The 24,544-nt window shown below is 37.0% G+C and overlaps 2 protein-coding genes across 2 annotated transcripts; one reads left to right on the plus strand and one right to left on the minus strand.

Annotated features, from left to right (window-relative positions):
- The first annotated feature begins 2,214 nt into the window (after positions 1-2,214).
- LOC149025252 (ER membrane protein complex subunit 7 homolog) lies at positions 2,215-10,233 on the plus strand. The gene is made up of 7 exons (XM_089145480.1): positions 2,215-2,385; positions 2,521-2,564; positions 6,853-6,961; positions 8,813-8,876; positions 8,965-9,081; positions 9,192-9,300; positions 9,816-10,233. Exons 1-7 carry the CDS (start codon positions 2,297-2,299, stop codon positions 9,905-9,907), a joined length of 624 nt encoding a protein of 207 aa, XP_089001606.1. The 5' UTR covers positions 2,215-2,296; the 3' UTR covers positions 9,908-10,233.
- Positions 10,234-14,379: 4,146 nt separating this feature from the next.
- LOC149025253 (monogalactosyldiacylglycerol synthase 2, chloroplastic-like) lies at positions 14,380-17,894 on the minus strand. Its single transcript, XM_089145481.1, has 8 exons — positions 17,553-17,894; positions 16,840-17,012; positions 16,249-16,410; positions 16,015-16,156; positions 15,667-15,891; positions 15,505-15,567; positions 15,314-15,388; positions 14,380-15,057 (listed from the first exon to the last, which is right to left on the minus strand). Exons 1-8 carry the CDS (start codon positions 17,805-17,807, stop codon positions 14,797-14,799), a joined length of 1,356 nt encoding a protein of 451 aa, XP_089001607.1. The 5' UTR covers positions 17,808-17,894; the 3' UTR covers positions 14,380-14,796.
- Positions 17,895-24,544: the final 6,650 nt, after the last annotated feature.

Here is a 24,544-nt window from a genome sequence, read left to right on the forward strand (position 1 = left end):
GACGCCAAGTATCTGTATTCAATCTGAGTGGGCTCAGTCTGTAGGGCCCTGATATGTTTAATGGGCCCTTGACCCAATAAAATGGGAGAAAGAATGTGGACCATTGCGAAGTAAGTTAGCTTTAAATGTTAGGAGTCCCAGAAAGACAATGCCTTCCTTGAGCAGTCACAGAGTCATTCTGTAATCTTAAGCCAAAAAAAAGAAAGAAACAAAAGCAGAAAACCAAAAAAGAAAAATAGAGGTGTCAGTCACCCTGTAATCATTTCTTCCGGGCAAAAGGCACTCTGTAACCTAAAAGGGTGATCTGTAACCAAGACTCAATGTATTTAAGGCTACCCATTTGTTTACATGGCATGCATACCTTGGGTTTCTCTTTCTCACAATATTTTTTTTTTTTTTGGTAGAAAACATTGATTAAGAAGAGAGAGGCACATGGGCTGGGGAAGGAACAGGCTCCTTCAACCAGCAAGTGGAAATAGGCCAATCTATCGCAGCCTCACGCGATAGGGCTTCATGGGCCAGGGAGTGAGCCACAGTGTTGGCACTCCTTGGAATAAAAGAGAAAATACATGAAATGGGGGCCATTGATAACTGATGGATGTCCGATACTACATTCATCAAATTTGTAGGTACCGCGTCTGATGGATAATTCAATAACCGTATCACAGTAAGACAATCAGATTCAATCATCACATGTAGCCATCTTTCTCACAATACTTAGGATTTTCATTTGATGAAATAGCTTTTCATTGGCAATTAGGGTTTATGAGGTTTAGTGTACAAACAACTAATCTTGCTAATAGATTAGAAATAAAAGAGATTTTGGATAAAGTGTTTTTTTTTTCCTTTCCCTTTTTGTTATCATCAAAGTTGTCACAATGTCTAGGGCCTACATGTGCAAGAAGTGGGAAAGTGGGGTGGCAAAGTGTGGAAGGATGGAGGTTCAAACCCCAAATTTCCTCTAATTTTTATTTTGAGTGGGGGGGGGGGGAGGAAGGGGAGAAGATAGCTTATAGTATAATTTTGAGTTCCATCATTCTTGATAATCATAGCAAGAGCGGGAGGAAGCCTTCTAAGGTCAAAATACATCTCACCGCCTATTTAAAGGAACTTTGCTAGGAATGCAGCTCCACAATTGAGCTCACAAACCTGGTGCACAAAAACGCAATTTCGAAATCTCCTTCGTAAGGCAATAATTTCATCAACAAGGCTTTTAGGATCATAATGGATCTCACCACCTATTTAAAGGGAGCATGCTAGAAATTCAACTCCACAGCTGAGCTGACAAACCTCGAGCACAAAAATGCAATCTCAAAACTTCTTTGTAAGGCAATAATATCATCAACAAGGCCTCTAGCAAAACTTGGAGTTCAATGGCTTCCCAACATCATCAACACAGCTTTACAAGAAATTATATCAAAATGGACTCTTCGAATCCCCAAATGAGGTACCTTCCAAAGGCATTTTCTGATGGCAATGAGCATAGTCATTAAAACACCATCTTTTTCAAACATTATGGTGCTGGAAAACATCCGCCCAATAAACCTATTAGCCATGGAGGCCATTCCTTAGTCTATCATCACAATCAATGCACAACTAGCCCACATTTGGAGGTTCTCGCTTGAGACTTTCTTGTACTTACGATCTTTTCATAGGAGATTGCCATCATTGTGCTAGAAACACCCTACTTGGATAAAGAATCCCTCACCTTTACATTGTGTTTTCCTCATCGTAATATTATAGCTATCCAAAACAAATAATTCTTTTATTTTGTACAAAAGGGTTTATTAAGCCGGGTATGGGAATATTAATATGCCTCAGCGATTGTTGAATCCACGACCTCTTCACTAAGAGGTGTTGGTTTCAATCATTAGAACAACTTTGCATTGGCTAAAACAAATAATATTAAGTATAAACAAGTTTTTTTTAAACGACAATAGTACCCCTTAATAATGTGTAGTGTCTATCATATCCCATTAGGCCATTAACATGAGGGATACCTATTTTCATTTAGGCTTTTTAGCTTCATATTTGGTTCAGAACTAGCGGTTTATTATGCAAATCAAAATCAAACCAAAAAGAAAATTTATAAAAAGGGAAAATGCCAGCAAATCGCCCAAAATGACCTCCATGGCTCCACCTCGAATTTGATATATATATTTTTTTCATTATTATTTTTTAATTTAAAATAATGTGAAAATAAAACTTCATTAAACTGCAGCAGAGAGGCCAAGTCCCCGAGGAGTCGAAGATCTCATTTTTCGTATCAACTGCTTCGCGCACCAGTCTCGCAACGATGGAGAGATGCAAACTTCTAACTTGTATTTCGATTCTTATGCAGTTTTGCTTCTGCCTCCTTCCTTCGACCGCAGCGATTACACCTGGGTATTGATTTTGATCTTTGCTTAACCCTAGCATCTATTGTTTCTCTTCAAATTTCTCACTCGAAAGGTCAATATCAGTTGATTCGGATTATTCACAGTACTGATGGATTCTCTGTTTCAATTTTGGATTTTGCAGGTCCGCCGAAGGTTACACCATTAGTGGCCGAGTTAAGGTCGAAAGTATGCATTCATTCTCTCTTCTTTTCTACCTTTTAGAATTTGTTAGTTTTTATAATTACCTATTTTTCTTTTTTCTCCCCCTAGCGTTCGTTTATTTATTTATTATTTAGAAACAAGGGTTTTTTACACTAAATTGTAATCTATGAATTACCAAATTATTCCCCATCATCCACTAGATCCTATTAACACAAGTTGATTCAATTGCCCATCCGTGCTTCTCAGCAATTGTGTGCTTATAAGTCATGTAGTTTTTTAAAGGAAAGTATGTACATAGAATTAACTTGAAGTATCTTGTTCATTCTTTGTATTGTCATATTTAGGCTTGTTCAACCCTTTAACTTGCTCTCAGTTATCCTTAATCGAATATAAACGAAAGACAGTTCCACCCAGGTCGTTGAATTTCCTTCTATAAGGTGCATTAATGACGTGGGGACATTTACATTCTGTTAAATGCGATATAGAAAAATAAACGAATATAACTCTCAGCCATTGATAGGATGTTTTGTTATGATTGAATTCAAATTAGATGAATTTAGTCCTGATAATATTTGAAACAGGTCTCTAGTAGACTGGTGGTCACGTGTTGGAGTATTAGGATTAGATCTGGCACTGGATGCTGGTCAAGTTCTTTTGCATGAAGTCCTATGCTTCACTTATTTGCTTTTTCTGTGATCTGTCCCTCTTATACTCCCATCAAAGTGCCTTTGGATGCCAGATAGCGTCCTGTTGTTTTGGTTGGGTTGGCTCTTTCGGGGTGGTTGTGATTAACTCTTATCTAATGCAATCCTTGGTCATAAAACCCTGTTCTTGGGTCACCGTGAGCCTCCCAAGTGAACAGTTCCAAGTATAAGAAATACTAGAAATTTTGTAATTCAGAACAGCAAGAGTAAAGTTGACAAAACTGTTTAGGGGTTATAACAGAATTAGGGTTCTTGGGGGAGGGGGGAGAGAAGAGAGAAAGAGTTTGAACCAGCTTTCTAGGGTTTATAGCAGAAAATTAAAGCTATTAGTGATGGGGGCAAAGGATGGCTTCCAGTAGTACCTGTTTAGGTATGTGAAGGGAACTTTGCCAAAGCTGAAATACACTATGGTGGTCGAAGGCTGTCTTCTACAGCCACTATAAAGGATCAGAGCTGGACTTCACTTAAACCTTCCTTGGGTTTGGATTTTAAATTACTGATGGAACCATAACTCCTATTGTTTGCATCCTCAAAATAATGGACAGAACCAATGACAAAAACACAGAAAAGTGCTCAAAGGGAAGCTTTATCATTCAATATCAGAGCTGCCTCTCCCCATCTAATGGAGGGGTTTATATATACAACCTAGAAGCTGGGTTTCTCAGTTGCTACTAGGTCTTATAGTTCAACTGTATAAGATTGACTTAAAAAAACAAGTTTTTTTACCTGACCCACTTAAGTTGGGGCAAAACTCTTGTTGACTACCTTAAGTGGGTTATATTACGTGTAACCCAATGCAATATTACATGTAGCACACAACCAACACTCTCTGTTAAGTCCCAAAATACCCTCATGATATCAATTACTAAACTATCCTTGTGTCTCATCCCATACCCAACCCTTAGGTGGGTGAAGGGATTACCCCCTTTACTTATCTTCTTCCTACACCTTGCCGGAAACCATTGCTCCCACTCAATCACTGGCACTAATCCACCTCTATCACCAGTTTGGCAAACTGCTTCCCAAACCTTACTACTTTGTATCTGGCAAACCCCAACCATCATTGCTGCACTTCAAATCCAGAGCAGAGAAGAAAGATAAGAGAAGAGAAAAGAGAGGAAAGACAGGAAAGACACAGTATTGTGTTGCAGACCCCACTCCCCTGCCATCCTTTCTTTAACGGATTGGGAAATAGTTACAGTGATTTACCATCAAGATGGAGCTCATATAATTTCCTGTTGTGAGTCTTTAACAACCAAAAGTTGTCCAAGTCACCACCTTGTTATTTGTTCTCTGTTTCTCAAATCCAAATCATCCGAAAGGTGGGGTGAATGTAACATTGCTGTATGCCCTTCTTCAAGATTTTGATTGTTGTTCTAGGGATCTTCTCCTGCAATGAGTACAATATTCTGCTCTGGTAGGGTTAGAAATGCTCATTTGTAATTGTGAAGTGCAAACACAGAATGATGAACTCAGATTCTCCTTTGAGTTCCAGAAAATCTGTGGCAGTGGTATGCATATTATAATCGAAATTATGATGATTTGATTTGAACAAGTACACACAGTCAATTGCTACAAGGATCTAAATTCTCTGACATGGAACTTTTCAAACTTACTCCCACAAAATCTATAGCCTGCACTCTTCTATATTCGAATTTTTTCTTCTCAAAATTGCAACATGACGTACCTGAAAACCTTGAAAACAAAACATCTTCTCCCTTTCACCAAAAAATAAAACATCTTCTCCAGTAGAAAACCCTAGAAAGGTTTTAATGTTCGGGTTTTTTCTCAACCCTAAACGGATCTTTAGAGAGACGTTGACCAGAAAAGGTAGGGCCGGGAGGGAATGATTTCTGGGATTTTGATCTATCCATCCAAACGGAGGCAGCTGAGACGAACTCCTTTTAATCCTCATAGGGCATTTATTCAATTCTTTCTAGAGCTTTTATTTGAGGAAGAACAACCATGGGGTGGTGGGTGGGGATTGAGTGGTGGTTCTTTGGGGGTGGGGGCGGTGGTTTCCGGCATGGTGTAGGAAGAAAATGGGTGAAGAGGGAATCCCTTCACCCACCTATGGGTTTGGTATGGGATGAGAAACAAGGGTTGTTTAGTAAATTGATATTAGGAGGGTATTTTGGTCATTTCATTTTGGGACTTAACTAAGACTGTTATTTGTGTGCTACGTGTAATATTGGATTGGGTTACAGTTACACATAATATAACCCACTTAAGGGAGCCAACAAGAGTTTTGGCCCAACTAAGTGGTTTACATGTAAAAAATGCTAAAAAAATAATTAACCACATGTTTTTTTAAAAAAGAAAATTGCAATACCAACTATACCCTTCACATGGGTAGAATTTACTAGCCTGCCAGTGGCATATTGAGTGGACTAAGTAAAGCAATTAAACTTGAAACAAAGCAATTAGGCAGCAACCCCAGGTGGCTTTGTTGGCCCTCCATTTGGTATTGGATTGGGAGGGCTCAGTTACAAGTCATACAACATGAATTTCTAATACCTAAATTAAATCCATGGTCATTAATGCATGTTTCAAATTCGATAATCATGAAGTTAGTTGCATGGAATATACACTTCCTACTCACCTACAAGACCAAGCGGCCAACTCCGCTCTCTCCGCCCCCCACCCTTCACCGAAAAAAGAAAAAAGAAAAAAAGGATAGACGAAGAACAACCTGCACTATTATAGGTATTTTTGTTGCTTCATTTCTTGTCATGGTAAGGATTTAATGGGAATAAGAGAATTTATCAAAATTAAAGCTGTACCCCAAGTTGTTAATTTGTTCTGCGTGTTATTCATCCCCCCAAAAAAACCTCTGAGGATTTGTACTTTTTAGAATGGCAAATGCCTTTGCTTCTGAATTTGGAGTCAGTACATAGAAGGGGAGAGGTTGTGAGGAGAAAGACAACAGGGAGAATTAAGAGACCAAGGTAACGGAAGTACATAGTGTAATATTTTTCCTTTTATGATGACTTTAAGGTTGGCCAGATTGAGTATTGTCTAGGGTTTTAGACATTGATTAACATTGAACTATGAACTAGCAAAACAACAACAACAACAGCCAACAAAAAAATAATTTCTATAACTAAATAGAAAAATTGATAGGTCACCACAAGATAGTACAATCATCCCACAATTTGATTTTATTGTAGGTTTTCAGTAGTGACAACATTCTTAGGATTCTGTTTTGGAGAAATGGTTTTACAACTTTGATCATGCAATTGCTTCCCTTTTTTTAAGAAGTGACAATCATCCTGAAACTCATGTTGTGGACTAGAGAGTAATTATGTGAATGGATTGCATTAATTCTTGATTTGACCTCCAATGTTATCTGAAGATTCGTGACTCACAACTAGTGCCATGAAAACTGTTGAAGAATAAAACTAATGGAAATGTCTTGGTTTGTTTTCCTTTTCACCTTCTCTTTTCCTATTTTTTTATTTTCTCAGTTATATGCAGAGTGGGGAACAATTAAGTGCTTATTCTTTTTCTTTTGTTTGTCCTTTGTCCTGGAGTTGATTTATGTTCCATGTAAATATGATGTGGAGATGATTCATTATCTCTTCTTATATTGTGGTTTAATGTGGCAGGCATGGGTGCAAAAGGTTTCAGTCTTCCGGCAAAAATATCAAATGCCAAAATTATACTTAATGGTGGTCAAAAGGTTTCTTTTATTAGACCTGATGGGTATTTTTCATTGTATCCTTCTAAGTTGTGTGACATTGCACTACATCTTACTCTCCTTTTTGTGCATAAAATACTGTGTGTTATTCTGTTCCTTGGTATCCATTACATATCTACTCTTCATGTGTATTTTTTTGTTTGTCATGGAAAATGGGTATGTGTTCTCAATTCTTTTGTAACTTTGAATTGGTTTTGTGTTCGTGTGATGCGGTTAAGGTTGTCCAATTCGGTTGTTTTGCCTTAGAAGAACTCATTTTGGCCCATGAGTTAATTCTTTGGGCCTTAGGCTTCTAACTTTTAAGGTTTATTGATGTAATGGGCCTATATATAAGTCTATAAAGTGGCGTAATGTCAGTGAGGGGGTTAGTAATTAGATTGAGTGTTTTGAGTTAGATGATGATATAGCTGCATACGGTTCTCTTTTGAGTGTATTTACCTTATTTGAATCTTTTAGAGTGGTCAGGAGTCCTTAAATGAGTCAAACTGGGACCTTTGGTTGGTATATATGTGAATTACAAACTTCCATTCATTAGATAATTTTTGGATAAACAATGTCTTCTTTATAAAAGGCTTGGTGCTGTTGAGCCATGCTTGGGGCATTGACCACCCAAACCTGATTCTTTTCTTCTGTTTTCTCCCTTCCAAGAAAACCATCAACGATTCAAGCTGCTGTTGAAGAAGATCTTCAACAACAATATATTAGATCATCCCAAACCCCAAGACGACTTCTTCTGATGCTCAAAGCATCACCTGTAGTTTTGATCTAAACTGTATTTAGACTTGCTGGGGTTTACCAGTTGATCCCAGATTCTGCTTATTGATCCTAATTGGATCCTTTCCAATCAGGGGTTATATCGCTGTGGTTCGTGTTTTACTTTTTGACCGCATACGTCCGGCATGTCTACCTTAGAGGCTTCTGATACTATTGCTGTCAAATTGTCAACAAGTGCTCACATACTAAGTGTCAAATTGTCAACAAGTGCTCACACGCTAAGTTTATAGTTTCCCTGTTAGCATCACTTCTTTGTTATATACAAGATGTAGAAATATTGTTTCCCATTATAGTCTACCTGCTAGAATGGTTCGGCTTCCAGCAGAGCTTTCAGTGGTTGCTTTGTAAGATAAAATTTGCAGCTTTTCTGTTCTTAATGAAAGTAAGACAGGATTAAAAGAATCCATACAAAATTCTAGCTGAACTGTTTCCTCTTTTTCCTTTTTTTTTTTGGGCAATTGCTTTTAAAGTCTAGTTAATTGTCAGTGCTAGGATTTTAATAAAATAAAGGAAATTGTTAATAAGCAGAATAGTAAGTAACAGAGATTCTTTCGTACCACATTGTCATCTACTGTAAGGTATCCTATGATCCATGTATTGCAAATAAAAGGAACTCATGTTGTAAGGCGTCCTATGATCGAGGTACGAAATTTTGGCTATAAGTTGGGTTTCAGTGGTTGCCGAAACCACTAAAACCCTGACATATCACCGAAATTTCAGCGACATTTCAGTCTTTGAGTCTTGGGTTTTTGTGGGATTTCTATACTTCATTTATTGGCACTTTGGTAGTGAACCCGAGATGGCAGAGCTGGTTGGCAGAAAAAGCTGAGAAAGGAGAGAGAGTTGGGTGAGTCAAAACTTGGAAGGACGCATTAGGCCAGTGATTCTAATAGGATAGGGTCTATGTAATCTGTAGGCAATCATGAATTTCCTTTGGTTATCTGTATTGAATTATTTGTTAGTTTTCACTCTTTACCATCTATTCATTCAACCATGTAGAAGCATCTGGTTCAATAGAGTGTCTGTTACATTTTTTGGGATGATTGTAGTGATCATTCTGGTTGCATTTTTCATTCCTTAACCTGTCGTTAAAGCTACAATGTGCCAGCGGGAACTCATCTAATTGAAGTGGCTGCAATTGGTTATTTCTTTTCTCCGGTAGGTTTCTTTTTCTGTTTCATAGTTTTTTCCATGTCATTGTGTATCATGGAGATTTATTATGCTCCCATTCTCTTCGTATGTTCAGGTACGCATTGATGTCAGTGCTAGGATCCCTGGTAAAGTTCAGGCAGCACTGACAGAGAACAGGAAGAGTCTAAATGAATTGGTGTTAGAGCCTTTTAGAGAAGAACAATATTATGAGGTAGGTTCAGATTGAAAATGGGTAATCTTATGGGAACATCCTTTTGTTGCTGATAATTATTGTTCATGGACTGACTTCAGTTTGACCGCTCTCTTCCTATTCTGTTACAGATAAGGGAACCCTTCTCAATAATGTCCCTTGTAAAGAGCCCGATGGGTTTGATGGTTGGCTTCATGCTGGTGGTGGTTTTTGTCATGCCCAAACTAATGGAGAACATGGGTACGGTTGCCTGTACTTCATTAATTTCTTTTTGGTCTCATCCTCAATCCTTGGGTACTTCACTTTGGTGCTTTCCTGGATTAATACGGTCTGCGGAGATTTTATTCTCTCCTATCAGGACCTTTTTAATGTTGGTCTCTGATGCTGATGCCTAACTTAGTAGATTGCCCTACTGGACCGGGTGTAGCAGACACAATCTAAGATGCTAACTTGCTGCAAAGTTTCTTACCTCTGCTATTGGTTTACACATCTGGATTCTATTGCCTGCTACTTGACCATTTTATTTGGAATTCTCTCCTTTCTTTTTGAAGCGATTGATTTATTATCTGTGGTTCTGTATTCCCTTGAATATTATGATACTGTACCGCGTTTGGTTGTCATTTATACGAATTCAAAGGCTGTCATATTCTGTTTTCTAAGCCAGATTAGGCTGTGGATCTCAAAGATGAGGTTCTGTCAGTCTTTTTTTTGTGTACTGTCAGCGATCTCATCAGTCTACCTTTTTTTGTTGTCAGATCCTGAAGAAATCAAGCGAACTCAAGAAGAAATGAGGACCCAAGGGATTCCCTCCCTTGCGAACTTGTTGCCAGGAGCTGGGAGGAGCTAATAAGACCAATGTCAACACGATGTAGAAGACTACTACATCTGAGTTTGAAGGGCCATGTGCTGAAAGGAATGCAGATTGAGGTGTAATGTTAATCAAATGCTACATCACTGACTCTCATTCTGAAATCTTTGCCTCTGTATTGGTTTTTTTTTTCGGTTGAATTTTTGTCCTCAAAACCAGAACCATAATTGTGGGAAATTTTTCTTGTCAAAAGTGATCTTTTCTGGTCCTATAAAAAAAAAAAAAAAAAACTCTTTCTGACTGCTGTACGTGATTCAGTTTCTCCTGATTATCCCAGAAATGTATATTGGCTCGTCTTCCTTTTATTTTTTTTTCTTCTTTTTGGTGTGGGGATCCGTTTCATTCTAGGTGGGTCTAATGGATCTATTTGTTTTTTTTATAAATAAAAAGAGGGGATGCAGTAGCAGCGGCTTAGCGCCTGCCTACGCAATGTTTGGACATTTATCGAATGCGACCTATGCAAATATTAGCCTTGTGCACTACCAGCGCAAGCATTGGCCTTGTCAGTGAAGCTCTACCGGAGGCTTAATATAATCCACAGAAGTCAGTAGTACTCATACCCAGACCAAAGGTCTAATGAATCTATTGAAAAAAAAACTAAACTCTTCTGGGATTTTTGGGCTAACGATGCAATTTTCAAACCGTTACAATCCAAGCCGACATGGCTGCGGACTGTCTAGACTGGCCTTTTTTTTCCCAGGTATGGAGTCTGTATGCCAGGCCAAGCTTGGCTTACCTCAGCCATGCCACCTGAGGGGGTTGCTCCTGAAAATTGTTCTTGTAAAATTTCTTTGAAGTTTCCTTTGCCATTTGACCACTGGTGTGGAAGAACTTTGCTGGGTTTTGGTTTTTATTTAATGAATGAAAATCTTACAGATAAAGCTAGCTGTTGGGATAACAAAACATTAAACTAAAGGGGAGGAGAGCAATGAATTAGATATTTGTACGAGTAACCCATGATAGGAACCTGTAAATCCCAACAAAAACCTTTGATGTCATAGTTGTTTGTGATATTTTGAGTGGGACCTGATAGATTTCATTGTTGTCCTCACTTAAGTTTTCTATTTTCATTCAAATGGAAAGGTGGTGGTAATCAGTTGGAGCACATACCGACCTACAAAACTAGACATTGTCTGCCCTGTCCAACTGTTTGACCGAGAGTACCTTATCCGTTCAGGTGACGAAAGCAGATATCCTGTGAGGTTTGAGAAGTAGGAATTCCATGAGTTAGTTGACTTCTTCACCTGTGATTGACTATCATTTTGTTCCTTTTTTTCATGTTACTCGTTATACCAAAATTGGCCATGATCCACCCATTGAACCGGTGGTTGAGCCATTAAACCAGGTGGTTGACCCGACGGGTTGCGAAGAGCGAATAAGAGCCACCAAGGCATGATCAGACATTGAACACCAATCGGGAGGATGATCCCCCGTCGCATTAAATGCACCATTCGACAGCAAACCTGTTAGACCCGAGAATACATTACATGTAACCGGCACCTCAAGTGTCCTTTTACATCAATCTCGCCGTTGTCAAGTCAAATTTGAAGGGGCTAAGTAAATTGGAACTTAGGGCTGACTAGAGCGCATTAAATGCAATGCATGCTTTCTTTACGTTCAATCTAATTCACTTAAGGTCTTGATTAGAGCCCTAGTCTTGGGGTGGTGTTGCTTTTTAATTTGACTTGAGTTTTGGAGTCAACTCGCTAATCCCAGTGGTCAATATTAAGACACATCCTCAATAGGAAAAATGGTTGAATGATTTCATATGAGAGAACCTCAAATATATAAACCGCATATATCTCACGTTATTAGATTACAATGAACAATAAAAGAAAGATACAAAACATGGAAATACAATATATGGAAATGTTTTAATAGAGAAACCAATCAAGCAAAATCAGGATATTGATGAAATGGAATGGTGAGATGGCAACGAAAGAATTCGAATGGGAGAAAGGATAAATGGAAAAGAATTTAGATAAAGGAAGAAAATTATAGGAAAGAATTCAAATTAGAGACAACTAGGGAAATGATGAAAAATCATCCTTATCACACCTAATACTTCCCTCTCAAGTTGGATAATGAATGTCAAGAACTCTCAACTTGCCTTTATAACTGAGAAACAAGTATTTTCTAAGGGCCTTAGTGTATGTCAGCAACTTGGGCAGCATTAGTGGTGGAAGTGGGTTGAATGAGATCATATCAAACTTAATCGCGAACCACATGACAATCAATCTCGATGTGCTTGGTGCACTCTTGAAAGATTGGGTTCGCAACAATATGTAGAGCATCTTGATTGTCACAAAATAAAGGTATTGGTCAAAGGACCATGACACCAAGATCTTTGAGCAATGTATCTAATCACATGAGTTCACAAGTGGTGATGGTCATAGCACGATATTCAGCCTCAGCAGATGAGCAGGAAACAATGGGTTGTTTTTTAGATTTTCAAGATAAAGTGTTGAAACTAAGGAATACACAATATCTAATGGTAGATCGCCGAGTCATAGGGCAACTTGCCCGATCTGAGTGACAATAAGCACAAAAATATAACTCACTGTCAGTAGATAAAGAATCCCTTGTCCTGGAGTGCCATGGAGTAACGTAGTAAACGATTATCAGCATCCATATGAGGTTTACGAGGCTCATGCATGAATTGATTAAAGAACATTTAAAGTGTGAACAATATCTAGACGAGTAATTGTGAGATAAATCAGTTGGCCCAATAACCGACGGTATGGTGTTGGATCAGGTAAGGACTCACCATCAAAATTAGTCAATTTGAGGTGTTGTTCTATTGAAAATTGAGTCGGATTAATACCTGTGAAACCAACATCATTTAAGATATCTAATGTATATTTTCATTAGTTGATGAAAATACATTTATTGGAATGTGCCACCTCAAGACCAAGGAAATATTTAAGCGAACCAAGATCTTTAATTTGAAAACATTGCTGAAGAAGTAATTTTAAATTGGAAATCACAGTTGTCTTAGACTCAACAATTAAAATGTCATCAGTATAAACAAGTACAAGAGTAGATGAAAACTTTGTGAGTAAAGAAAATAGAGAATAATTTGCTTTAAATTGTATATATATTCAAAATTAATAAGGGCACTGGAAAGTTTGGAAACTAATCACGGAATGCTTACTTAGGTCTATTACGATAATATACTCTTTTGAATATGCGTGACCTTAACCCATATAAGCCTACAAGGTATGATTTCGGTTCAACCACAGGGTCAAATTCGACAGCAATATTATTACTGCAAAGTTGATAACAGTAAACCAATTTGGAGGGAACTCATGTGCTAGTTTCAGAGATCAGTTAGCTGTGGGGGCATGCTTGACCTGTGGTTTTGTTCCCTTTGGAACTTTTGCCTTGAAAGCTCTATTGCTTTTGCGTTTTACAATGAAGTTGGTGGGTACCGCAAACAAAGGATTGTGGATGCCTCCATCAAATGCTTGGTTTCTTGCTGACGTGAGAGTTGTGGATTCTGCTTAACGTTTGGGTGAGAGAAGACTTATCCATGTTAGATATTTCTCTGGTTAATAAAATAAAAAGACGAAAGGTACCTTCAAAGAGATGCGTGTCTAATGTTTGCTTAATTTCCTCTTAAAGGTTTCAGAACCCACCGTGAACTTGCAACCATCCAAACTATTGAAAGTTGATGACCCACAAAAAAAAAACTATTGAAAATTGGTTTCCGAAGACAACAAAAATTATAATTAAAGTGTGAATACCGTCCAAGCAATTAAGGAAGTTGTCACACTCAATTGCCTTTTTCACCAATGGTTTTTTTCTTTTTCTTTTTTTGGTTTCTCCTCAAACCAAACAAAACAGGTTTCTGTTTTGAGTGATTACGTAGAAACTTAGTAAAAATCAAAGTGTCTCAGATTATTTATGATATACAGTGCAGAGTGTTAGGCTGTTAAAAAGAATCATACAGATAAACTCAGTGTACCAGAAATAAGGATGTTAAGATAGATGAATGACAAAACTAGTATGTATATAATAGAAATGATCATATTAGAGTTGGTTTGAGAGTTGCTCCCATAAGTGATAAGCTTCGAGAAAGTCGCTTGAGATGGCACAACCACGTTCAACGGAGACCTATAAATGCCCTTATACGGAGAAGTGATATAATCCATATTGAAGAAACTAGAAGAGCTAGGAAGTAAACCTAAGATAACTTTAAGAGAAGTGGTAAGAAAAGATATGTATAGCATAGGCCTTGTATCTAGCATGGCCTCGAACAGAATTGATTGGAGGGCAAGATCCATGTAGCCGACTCCATTTAGTTGGGGACAAAGCTTATTATTGTTGTTGTAAAGTGTCTCAGATTATCTCCTTTCTAAGTAACAAACCTGAGTACTGCCAGGTGGCAAAAAACTCCCTAACATCTTATCATAATGTAAACTTCAGTTGGAATGGATGGATACTTTTACAAGTAAGATGTTAATTAGTATCATTAACATATAATCAGGTGCACCAAGAACAAGTAAATTTGAAATCATACCTATATAAATTAAAAAGAAAGATAGTTTTACATCAATAGCAAAATTGCAACTGAACGTGCAGCACACAAAACTCACTTAGAAGCTAGGGCTATAAGAGATACAGAATACGTGTTCATCACTCAAAAACATCTTCCTAGGAACCCCAAACAAACTAAACTACACCTAGAAAGAAAGACAGAAAAAAAGGAGGAAAAGGAAAAAAAGGACGCTATACCTATTTTTGGAGATCTTTTACAAAATTTATTAGCAAACAATGCCACTTGAAGTCAAAGAATGATATAAGAAAACTAGCTGTACATAGCACACATGCAGGGTATGCGTTAGTCTCACAGGAAGAAGGATCAATTAGATTGCATATGTAAATGATGAGGTCAATTGATAAGGGACGCTGGTTAGAGGGCCACGCAAACGTACGAGGTCATCAATGTCTCTTACGATGTTGAATACGGCTTCTGGTTGTGCTAGCTTCAATGCATTTTCAGACATCTTTTTGAGCTCTTCTGTTTTGGGACCAAACCATTGAGCAACAAGATTAGCTGTTTCCTTTGGGCTACGGGAAAAGACACCAGCACCATTTTCTACCACATAAGGTACATTGCCAACTTCCTGCATAATGTCAAAATAGGAGAAGGAAACAAAATTATTTCAGGTTCAGCAACTAAGTGTTGAAAAATCAGAATACAGAGAGAGCCAACAAAAATCGAGAATGGAGAAAGCCAACAAAAACCAAGAATGCTGTCTTTCTCTTTTTTCTTTTTTATGTCTTATTTTAACCAAATAAGTATTGTCGTTCCTCTGGTGTACATTATCAAATTCTACTAAAATTCCTCATACTGGTCAAGGTAATTTATTAAACACTAACCTGTCCTGGGATGAAGTCATTGAGGATAATGGGAAGCCCCCTTATCAAAGCTTCTGCAATTGTACCAGGCCCTGCCTATTGAAGGGGAAAAAAAAACACCACAGTTGGATAAAGTCCAGAAGTTTTGAGATTCTATGAATTAATGGAAGTGTGAAAACTGAAATTCAGCACGTAAGAACTGAGTAACATACTTTTGTAATGATACAGTCACAAGCACCCATCCATTTCTCCATCTGGGTCTCAAATCCTCTTACCTGAAATCAGCAAATAAAGTATTAAATGGGAAGCCATATGAATGATTGCATGTCAATATGAGCTATATTTTGGGATTCATTAAAGAAGCAATGTATCACCTTCACAGGGACTTTCCACTCTATTGATTCTAAAGTAGAGGCAAGGGATTTATTACGGCCGCATATAATAACAATTTGCCCAATTGGCTTCCCAAACTCTTCACTATATAATACTTCTCCGAGAGCTTTTGCTGTTTTCTTCACTGGACCCATCCCTTCACCACCTCCCATCAGTAAAACTGCAGGTAATTCAAGGTCCATGTCCAATTCTTCTCTTAGCTCATCCTATACAATAATTGGGGGGAACAATCAAAACAGTAACTGAAAATCAAAACCCCAATCAAATGTGATAGTCCATTCCAAAGGGTAAAAAGAAAAGGTTGGTAATATATCAATCCCAAAGCAAACCTTAGAAAAAATTGCTCGACAGAAAGAAGGTCGGATGGGCAAGCCAAAAACACGAATTTGAGATGATTCTAGGCCATCTAGCAAGGCCCTTTTGGCTACCTCCTCTGATGGGCAGTAGCATCTGGTTACACTGGTGTGAAACCTAGATAAAAATAAAATTTTCACTTCAAAATCTCAATAAGCTAATTTAGGATCAATTTAAAAATAAAGGAGTCTAAAATGCAGTTAGCTTACCATGTGGGATGACAGGTATTAAGGTCTGTAATGACAGTCACAAATACCACTTTCTTTTGAAGGCCTTGCCATTTAAGCACCAGCAGAGGAATATGTTGCATGAGAGGGTGGACACTAATGATAATGTCTGGCTTGTACTCCATCAGACCAGCTTCCACCTCTCTTCAATTACAAAATAGAGAAAAGCTAGTGTAAAATAAAAAGAAATCATTAAAGGTGTTCAAACTAAATTTTCAATCTAATTCGGATCTCCAAAAAGCTAGTTCCTGTCCAGGAGCAAATGATATGTCTATAACTCTGGGTCTGGGCTTCCAGTATTCAATTTGCAGACAAAGGGGCAGGGATGTAAAATCAAATGCCATATGACAGAGTAAAAATCAAGAATTTTTATCTAAATATGACAAGTAAGTTCTTCTGAAAAATTTGATGCAGACCCAAGTCAACAGATTTAACTCATCTGGAAATTGAGTAATACCCACTTGAAGGTCAGAGGAGAGATGTGAAAATTTGGTAGTTTGGACTGATAGATAATCTTGGTAGTTATGACTGCTAGGTAGACAGGGTTCCGAGGACTGGAAGAGAAGAACTTACTTTGCATAGAAGGCAGCCATGGCGGCAAGATAGATACAGTGAATCCATCGAGGGGAGGTGCTGTGGAATGCAACCTTCCACAGCTGCCCATGTTTCACCATGAATTTGTAAGATCTCTCCATGTCGTTCAATGGCCAGCCGGTGTACTCTTTCCAGACATCCTTAACGACAACCTGAAATCAACACACAGGACAATTATCATTCAGAAAGGTGCTGTAAAAGAACCAAGCTATGATCCTCAAAGCATCAGAACCACCAAAATTTGGGCATTATTTGATTATTATTATTTTTTCTTTTTGGGGTAATTGCGCATTATTTGATCCAAAACATCCAAAACCATCAAGAGGACAGGCCAATTGCACACGGAAAGACAAAATCCAGTCATCTCAGAGGTAGTTAAACAGCGGTGATATCAAGAATCAGTAGGAAATTCTAAAAATAAAGAAACCGTTCAAGCTAGTCTCCTTTTCTTTTTTTGAGGAAGAAAGAAAAGATTAAATTCCGCAAATTGGAAAAGAAGGAAATTCTCTTCTTCCCTACGACTGAATAAAGTGAGCAGAGGAGAGACAGCAAGATCCTCCATAGGAAATCAAAGAGAAGCCAAAAGGAAAAGGAACAACCAAGAGAAAAACCCCCCAAGAAGTTTGAATTAGACGAGAACGATATAAACAGAAAAAACCCATCAAAATCCAGAAACGGAAGAAACCCATTACCTTATATTCATCGCCAAATTCTAACTTAAACGCGTCTCTTATAGCCTCAGCAGAAGCACGATGACCGCCACCAGTATCGCTCATCAATATCAACACATTCTTTGTCCTCTCAGCTCCAATCTGTACAAGCTCCACCGTTCCTTCATCGTCATAACTCTCATAAGAACACTTCTTCTGCTGACCATAATTGACACCAACAGTCTGAAACAAAGTATCTCTAATAGATCTCTTCTGGGACGCCACTGACATCACCATATCCTTCAATTCCAACTTAAAGCCACAAACCAAAAAAATCAAACCCCAACAGACCCAATTCTCCACCGGCGTCAACCGCCGGGAAGAAAGGTACCCAATCTCCCCTTCAGAGCAATTATGTGAAACCAAGGGAGGGAACAGAAAAGTTGAGTTGGCTGCTGAGAGAGAGAAGGAACCGATCTTGCAAGTAAGAACCCAAGCTGGAGAAAAAGCAGGTATATATTCCCGAATTATTCTGGTACAATTTGAAGGAGAACATGATCTACAGCCGTTGATGCTCCATTGCGTTTTGGAATCTTCTGACTTTGCCATGGAAGATCCGCATCTTTAGAATTTATGAACAGAGAACAAATTCCTTTTGTGTTTTTTAAAATTTAAATTCATTTTAGTGGTTGGTGGGTCCCCAGTTAACTTGAAGGCATGTTAGTTAAGATGAGCTGGCGAAGAGACCAAGTCACCTTTCCTTTAGATTTTTCCTTTTCCTTTGTTTGTTGTCAATTGGTTTTGCAAGTTTAAAATCTCCTCTGGACGCGGAGTTGTAGTTTCACTGCCTGCAACTCGCAACAGAGCTTCTCCAATTTGTGAGTTGGTGGGAAAATGACCTAATTTACCCTTGCAATGAAAGCCCATGTGGTAATGGCCCCAAAATGTCCTTGATTGACTCATTAATTATGGAAATCATTTTTTTTTTATTGGGTTGAATTATGGAAATCAATTATATCTAGGTGGACCAGACTGGTATGGTTGAGTGATTGCCTCATAAGATTCTTATAGGCTTTTGATCAATTGAACCCCATATACCTAATTATTATTGATGTTGGTGTCTATTTCATTTCCATCCTACCAAAGCAGATTTTTATATGGGAGTTTAATATTCACCCAATAATCCGGTTGAACCGGGATCATTGTTTATTCGATTGAGTCAGCTTGGAATCAATTGAATTGGTTCCAATTAAGGCAATTATACATGTCTCAACATGAAATGCTCTTGTTATGCCAAAACATTTCATTGACTTCCGAACTGGTATGAACCGTTTGAACCAGAGATAATAAGTTCTGGCTTAAACGATTGACTGGCTTGACTCTTTTCGAAATGCACTTTCAGATCATCTTCTATCAATTCCCAGAACCATGTGTGATCCACATGAGGAACTGAGCGTCTGGTGGACTTTTCAGCTATCACTTCTTGACGAGAGCGTGATTGGGTATGAGCTAGCCCTTATAAAGTGGTATGCACATCAGAGCATTAAATTTGACATTTAACGCTCTATACCTATACATTGAATGAGCAGCTCTTGTCAGAAGATGTGCCAAATACATCAAAATCTCTAAGCACTACTTCTAGATGTTTTGTTGAGGGAATAAAGTGAGACACCATGGAGGAGATAAACCTCAGTTGTTTGATCCCTATATCTGATGGGAGAAGAGAGATCAAGACCAAAACCAAACTTGTGTAGGAAGCTTTTGGTTTGGTGCACTCTTTTCGAGACCTGCAAATGACACTATCAGGTACATATATTAGATGCGACGTGCCATTGGTTTGGTGCACAGTTTAGGTAAACCTAGCATTAATTCCTACAACAACCCAAGAGAACACATCTCTTTGGGAGAAATTGTGTTATCCATAATCTAACTTTACTATTGGAGGTGGCTTCGCATCCACGAAGGCAGCCCACTCTCATTGATTTTTTTTTTTTCTATTGACAAACCTTTGACTCAAAGCATTCTTTGGTTAAATTGGAGCAAGGAGATTCTAAAACAATAGCTCCTTGCAAAATTTTCTCAGTAGTCTCTTTGTCTTACTTAGAATTTCTTAAGAGAATTCTTCCATACACAAATTCATGAGTGGGAAATGTTTATTAATATTATTTCAATTATAATTCAAATATTTAAAATTTTAAATATTTGAATTTGAATTACAACTTGTTTACAATCAAACTCTACAACTTGTTGATACTTTAATTATAGTTCAAATTCAAACTCTTCTTCTGTGTACACACTTGAGAGAGAGAGAGCGATCATTCTCCCCACTACGGTTATTGAGGTTGAGCATAAGCAATACATTTCCCAACAAGCACATTTCAATTAAATGTATTATTAATAAACACTAATTATCTCATTTTCTGTATATTAAAATGCAGCGGTGTTACTTTACCAATCTTCTCATGTTCATTGCATTTCTCACGTTCTGTGAAGCCTTCTTATTTTTATATTTATTTATTTTCTTATATAAGTCAACAAATAATTAATTTGAATTGTTCTTCATTTCTATTAAAGTTTTTTCTTCTTTATAAATTCTCAAACGGTTCTAACAAGAGATTGTGGCTTAAGCGACAAACCCAGACAAGCTTCCAAGAATCTATTTTGTATTCTCATGGGAAATAGCGAATTAAATCCATAGGAGTGTTGCCCTAAGCCACACTTTCGACAACGTTTTTTCCTTCCATGTATGTAATACAAATTATTCTTAGGAAAAGATCAATAAAGAATTTTTCAACAAAATTTTGGCTTCTGCCTTAGAAGTCTTAAGTGGGGGTAATTCGTTTGAAAAAAATAATAGGAAAAATAATGTTAATAATCATTTGCCAACCGACACATCCCCTCCAAATGATCACACAACTCCCTACTATATAAAAGTTGCAATTTTGTGCTTGAAAAAACAGAAATTGGTTGCATTGCAGGAGTAGAGAGAGAAGAGATTTTGTTTTTAGGGATCAAAGGGATTTATCATAAAATTTTGTAGGAGCAAAATCAATTTGATTCCAACATTGAGAGAGGGAAAGAGGAGAGGAACTTTGTAATATTGTCAATTTGATTCTAAAAGAAGAGAGGAATTGTCATAATCTTGTCAATTTGGTTTCAACAATGAAAAAGGAGCGAGAATCATTATAGTGCTGCAACAACTAAGGAATTAGAGATTGAAACTTAAGTTTAGGTGTGACAGATGTGAGGAAAAGCAAGAGAATCTAAGGGAGAGTAAATTATGTTTTCTTTAAATTTTGATAAGAACCATTGGATGTTTGTATAGCCACATGCATATGTCAAAGTCTTATGAGGGAAATTTCATGAGAATTTAAAAAAGGAACTAGAGATTCGAAACTTTTATTTTTGATTGTATAATAGTCTCCTTTTCTTGAAGAAAAAGAGCAAGTTATTGCAACACCTCAAAACAAAGGCCTTTAGACACTGGCACTTTCACTAGAAAAAAAACACAGGCACTCCATTGATCTTTAAATGACAAAAAGAACTCAAAGTTGGACTTAATGGGACGCATTAATTCAATGCATCAATGGATGTTGTTAAATCAATTTAAAAAATTATATATCAAAAACTATCCTTCGAGTCATATGAGATTGCCTAAATATCCTTATAAAAAATAGATGAAAAGAAATAAATGGCCAACAAGCACCACTGTGAAGAGCACTTGGAGAATAATTTTATTGGAGAAGGTTAGGTATCATTATACATAAGGGTATGATGGTTTTTACAACTGTACCACTAACTATTCTAACGTAACAAAACTCAAGTGTTTTTTAAGATAAATTAGGGTGGTCTAAAAGCCGTTGTTTTGAGGTACTTGAGCAAGTACTCCAAGAAGAAAAAATGAACGAAGTAATTACAGACAAAATCCGTATTGCACCTTGAATGAAGTTGGCCAAGTGGAATATAGAGCAGTTGAGGAATATGAAGTTTGGCCATTGGAAAATATTTGCCGCATCAATCTTTGCATTATAATCGATTTTTTTTTTTTTTTTTGGTAGAAGGGTTATGCTATTTGAAGCCACACTTAATCCATGGCCAATTCCTCTCAAGCATAACAAAATTACAAGATCAATTCATAAAATGTCTTTTCTTATAATTTCTTTGAAATTATTTTAATGTAATACAATAAGCTAAAAGACAGTTGATTGAGATGGTTATGTCACACTAAAGAAGGTCTTTAAATGCTTGAGTATAAAGAAATGATTTAATTCATATTGAAGGATTTAGAAGAACAAGAGAAGACTAAGATAATCTTTTAGGGAAAGGGGTGAGAAAGGATATGCAAAACTTGGGCCGAGAACCAAATCCCCATTTGGGTGACTAAATGGGTACCCACTCTACCTCAATTTAGATCTCCTCACATGGACCTTATTGACCTAGTTAATAGAGTTTAGAACATCCCTTATAACAATTATTTACATAGGAGGAATTTGAAGCCATTCGCTGGATAGTGATACCTCTCGAAGAATAGGAAAACTGATTGTTATGGGGGCTGGAGTTGAGGGGGATCTTCTCCACCAAACCATCATATCATTTCTTGGTCAATTAGAGATGTCACATTCATAATATGCAACTTTCGTCCTCTAGAGGACATTGGCAGGAGGGGATCAAGAAGACTAAATGGAAGAGATTGTGGAAGTGTAATATCTTGCCCAAGATCTAAAAATTTATGTGGAGGGTTTGCTCTGAAGTGGTGGCGACTGCGGATAACCTGCACAAACAACAAATAAAGGAAGAGGGTAAGCGTGTTCAATGTGATGAGAAATTGGAAACAACAGAACATGTGTTGTTTAGATACCCCTTTTCACCTACAGTTTGGTTCAACTGTGGACTAGAGTTTGTACTTGTAGGGGTCAATGCTGTCTCCTTTCCTAAGATTTTGAGGAACTTGGAATTCTATCAATTTCAGTCGAAGAAGACGAATAGGAAACTCTTGCCTCATGAGTCATTTGTAAGTTGGCACATTTGGTCGGCTTGGAACACTACAAGGATCAGTAGGGTTGTCAAAACACTAGCATAGGTGATGGAGGGGGGCCAATGGTGCCTTCATGAATTTTGGGTGGCGAATGGCAAGAAGTAGGAAGAATTTGGTGGTGGAACCACTGACTGGCCTAATGTGAGAATACAAATCTTTTGGGATGCCGTTCTTCCCCTCTATTCTAGTCAAGGAAGGTTTGGATTCATCGTGAAAAGAGTTGGGAGGGTACTTGCAGCTTGTTTGCCATCAATGTGCAATTAGGGACATGATGAATTGGGCGATGGAAGTTAGTTTTGGTGAAGTAACTATTATGATAAATTGCTTAAATGTATACAATTTCATCATGGGCCCATCATACAAGATGTTCACTCATGTATGAAAGTTTTGAAAATTTTACAGTTGTTTATACTTTTAGGGGGGCGAATGGGGATGCTCACTCTAGCTAGGTTGGCCTTATCGGTGTTGAGCCAACACCCATACATAGTGGTCTATTTACCAATCCAAGGGCTTGGTCTTGTAATTGGACTTTGAGCCTCTTGCTCATTTCAAATAAAGTTTCATTTATCAAAAAAAAAAAAAAAATATAAAATAGAAGTTTGAAGCAAAGTTTATATAGCTAAATCCCATTTAGTTGGCAAAGCTTTGGGATAGGGGCCTTGTGACCCCTCGAAGTTTCCCCCTAGCTTATTTTTTGAAGTTTCTCTATACCCCAATAAAAGATTTAAGAATAAAGATAGTGGATAGCAATGTTATTATGTTGGGATAATTATTATTGCCCACTTATATTTTAGTTTTATTACTAATTAAAACTCATTTTTTGTGAAATTATTATTGCCCCCTCAGTTCTAACGGTGTTAAGTGGCTATTAACATTGAATATATAATGTCTATTTTGCCCTTTATTCAAATTAATAAGTCAAAAACATGATATTACACTCATTTATATAAACTATATTGAATGCCAATTATATATTAGAAAGCTTATATTTTAGAATCAATTTTGGATTTGAAATGGTACTAGTCGTCTCCATTTAAAGTGTGATGAAGACCCAAATTAAAAAAAATTATGCATAAATTACCTCTTGAGATCTTGCTTCTTGGTCCCTAATTCCATCAAAATGTGCATAATGGTAAAGACGAATTGTTTCACAATATAAATCAAGTTTTAACAATAGGAGCAGTGATTTGGGAGAAAGAAATAAATTTCTGTATATGTATTGTAATTCTTGAAATTTACATAAAAGAATAAAACAACAATTATCTCTATTGTAACATATTACTTATTAATGAGGGTTTTACTATTATACTCAAAAATATAAATCATATAGATTTTCAGGTAAGGTTAATCTTCAATGAAAGTATTGTCTTGAATATTTTTTTTCCTCTGAAAATTCAGTTTAGAGTTGGAAATTTGGTAACATGCACAATGGTTAGTATATATTAGGTGATTTTCAATTTTCAAATTTGAATTAATTTTGATATTTATTTATATTTAGTTTCTATTTTGAGTTTTATTACTAAATCTTTATTTTTCTTCATTTGGGTACAAAGGGGCTGGGGGATGGGGATATTAATAATGCCTCCGCAAGAGTCGAACCCACAACCTCTTCACTAAGAGGTGTTGGTTTCACCACTAGAATAGCTCTGTGTTGGCAACTACATCTTTCTTTATTTTGTGATTTCTTTTAAGAAAAGAAAAATCATATATTTCATTTATTTGATGGTTTATTTTAAAAGAAGAAAAATCATATATTTCCTTTATTAGATGATTTCTTTTTAGAGAAGAAAATGATTTAAGGTTAATTTTTTTCTATATTTATAATTTGACAAAATGGTAAATAAGTAGAGAAATAACTTCAGGGTTATTTTTGAAATTTTGAAAAAAATATATAGATGCCACATCATCAATAAATTAACAGATTTTTTTGGTACAAATTAATCGAGTTTAATGGTAGGGGCATTAGTAATTATAGACAAAGTTAAATTTTAGTCTAATA

This window comes from Hakea prostrata, chromosome 2 (genome assembly GCF_041222555.1).
Source record: "Hakea prostrata isolate BN-2017 chromosome 2, UWA_Hpros_2, whole genome shotgun sequence".
NCBI classification, from domain to species: domain Eukaryota; kingdom Viridiplantae; phylum Streptophyta; class Magnoliopsida; order Proteales; family Proteaceae; genus Hakea; species Hakea prostrata.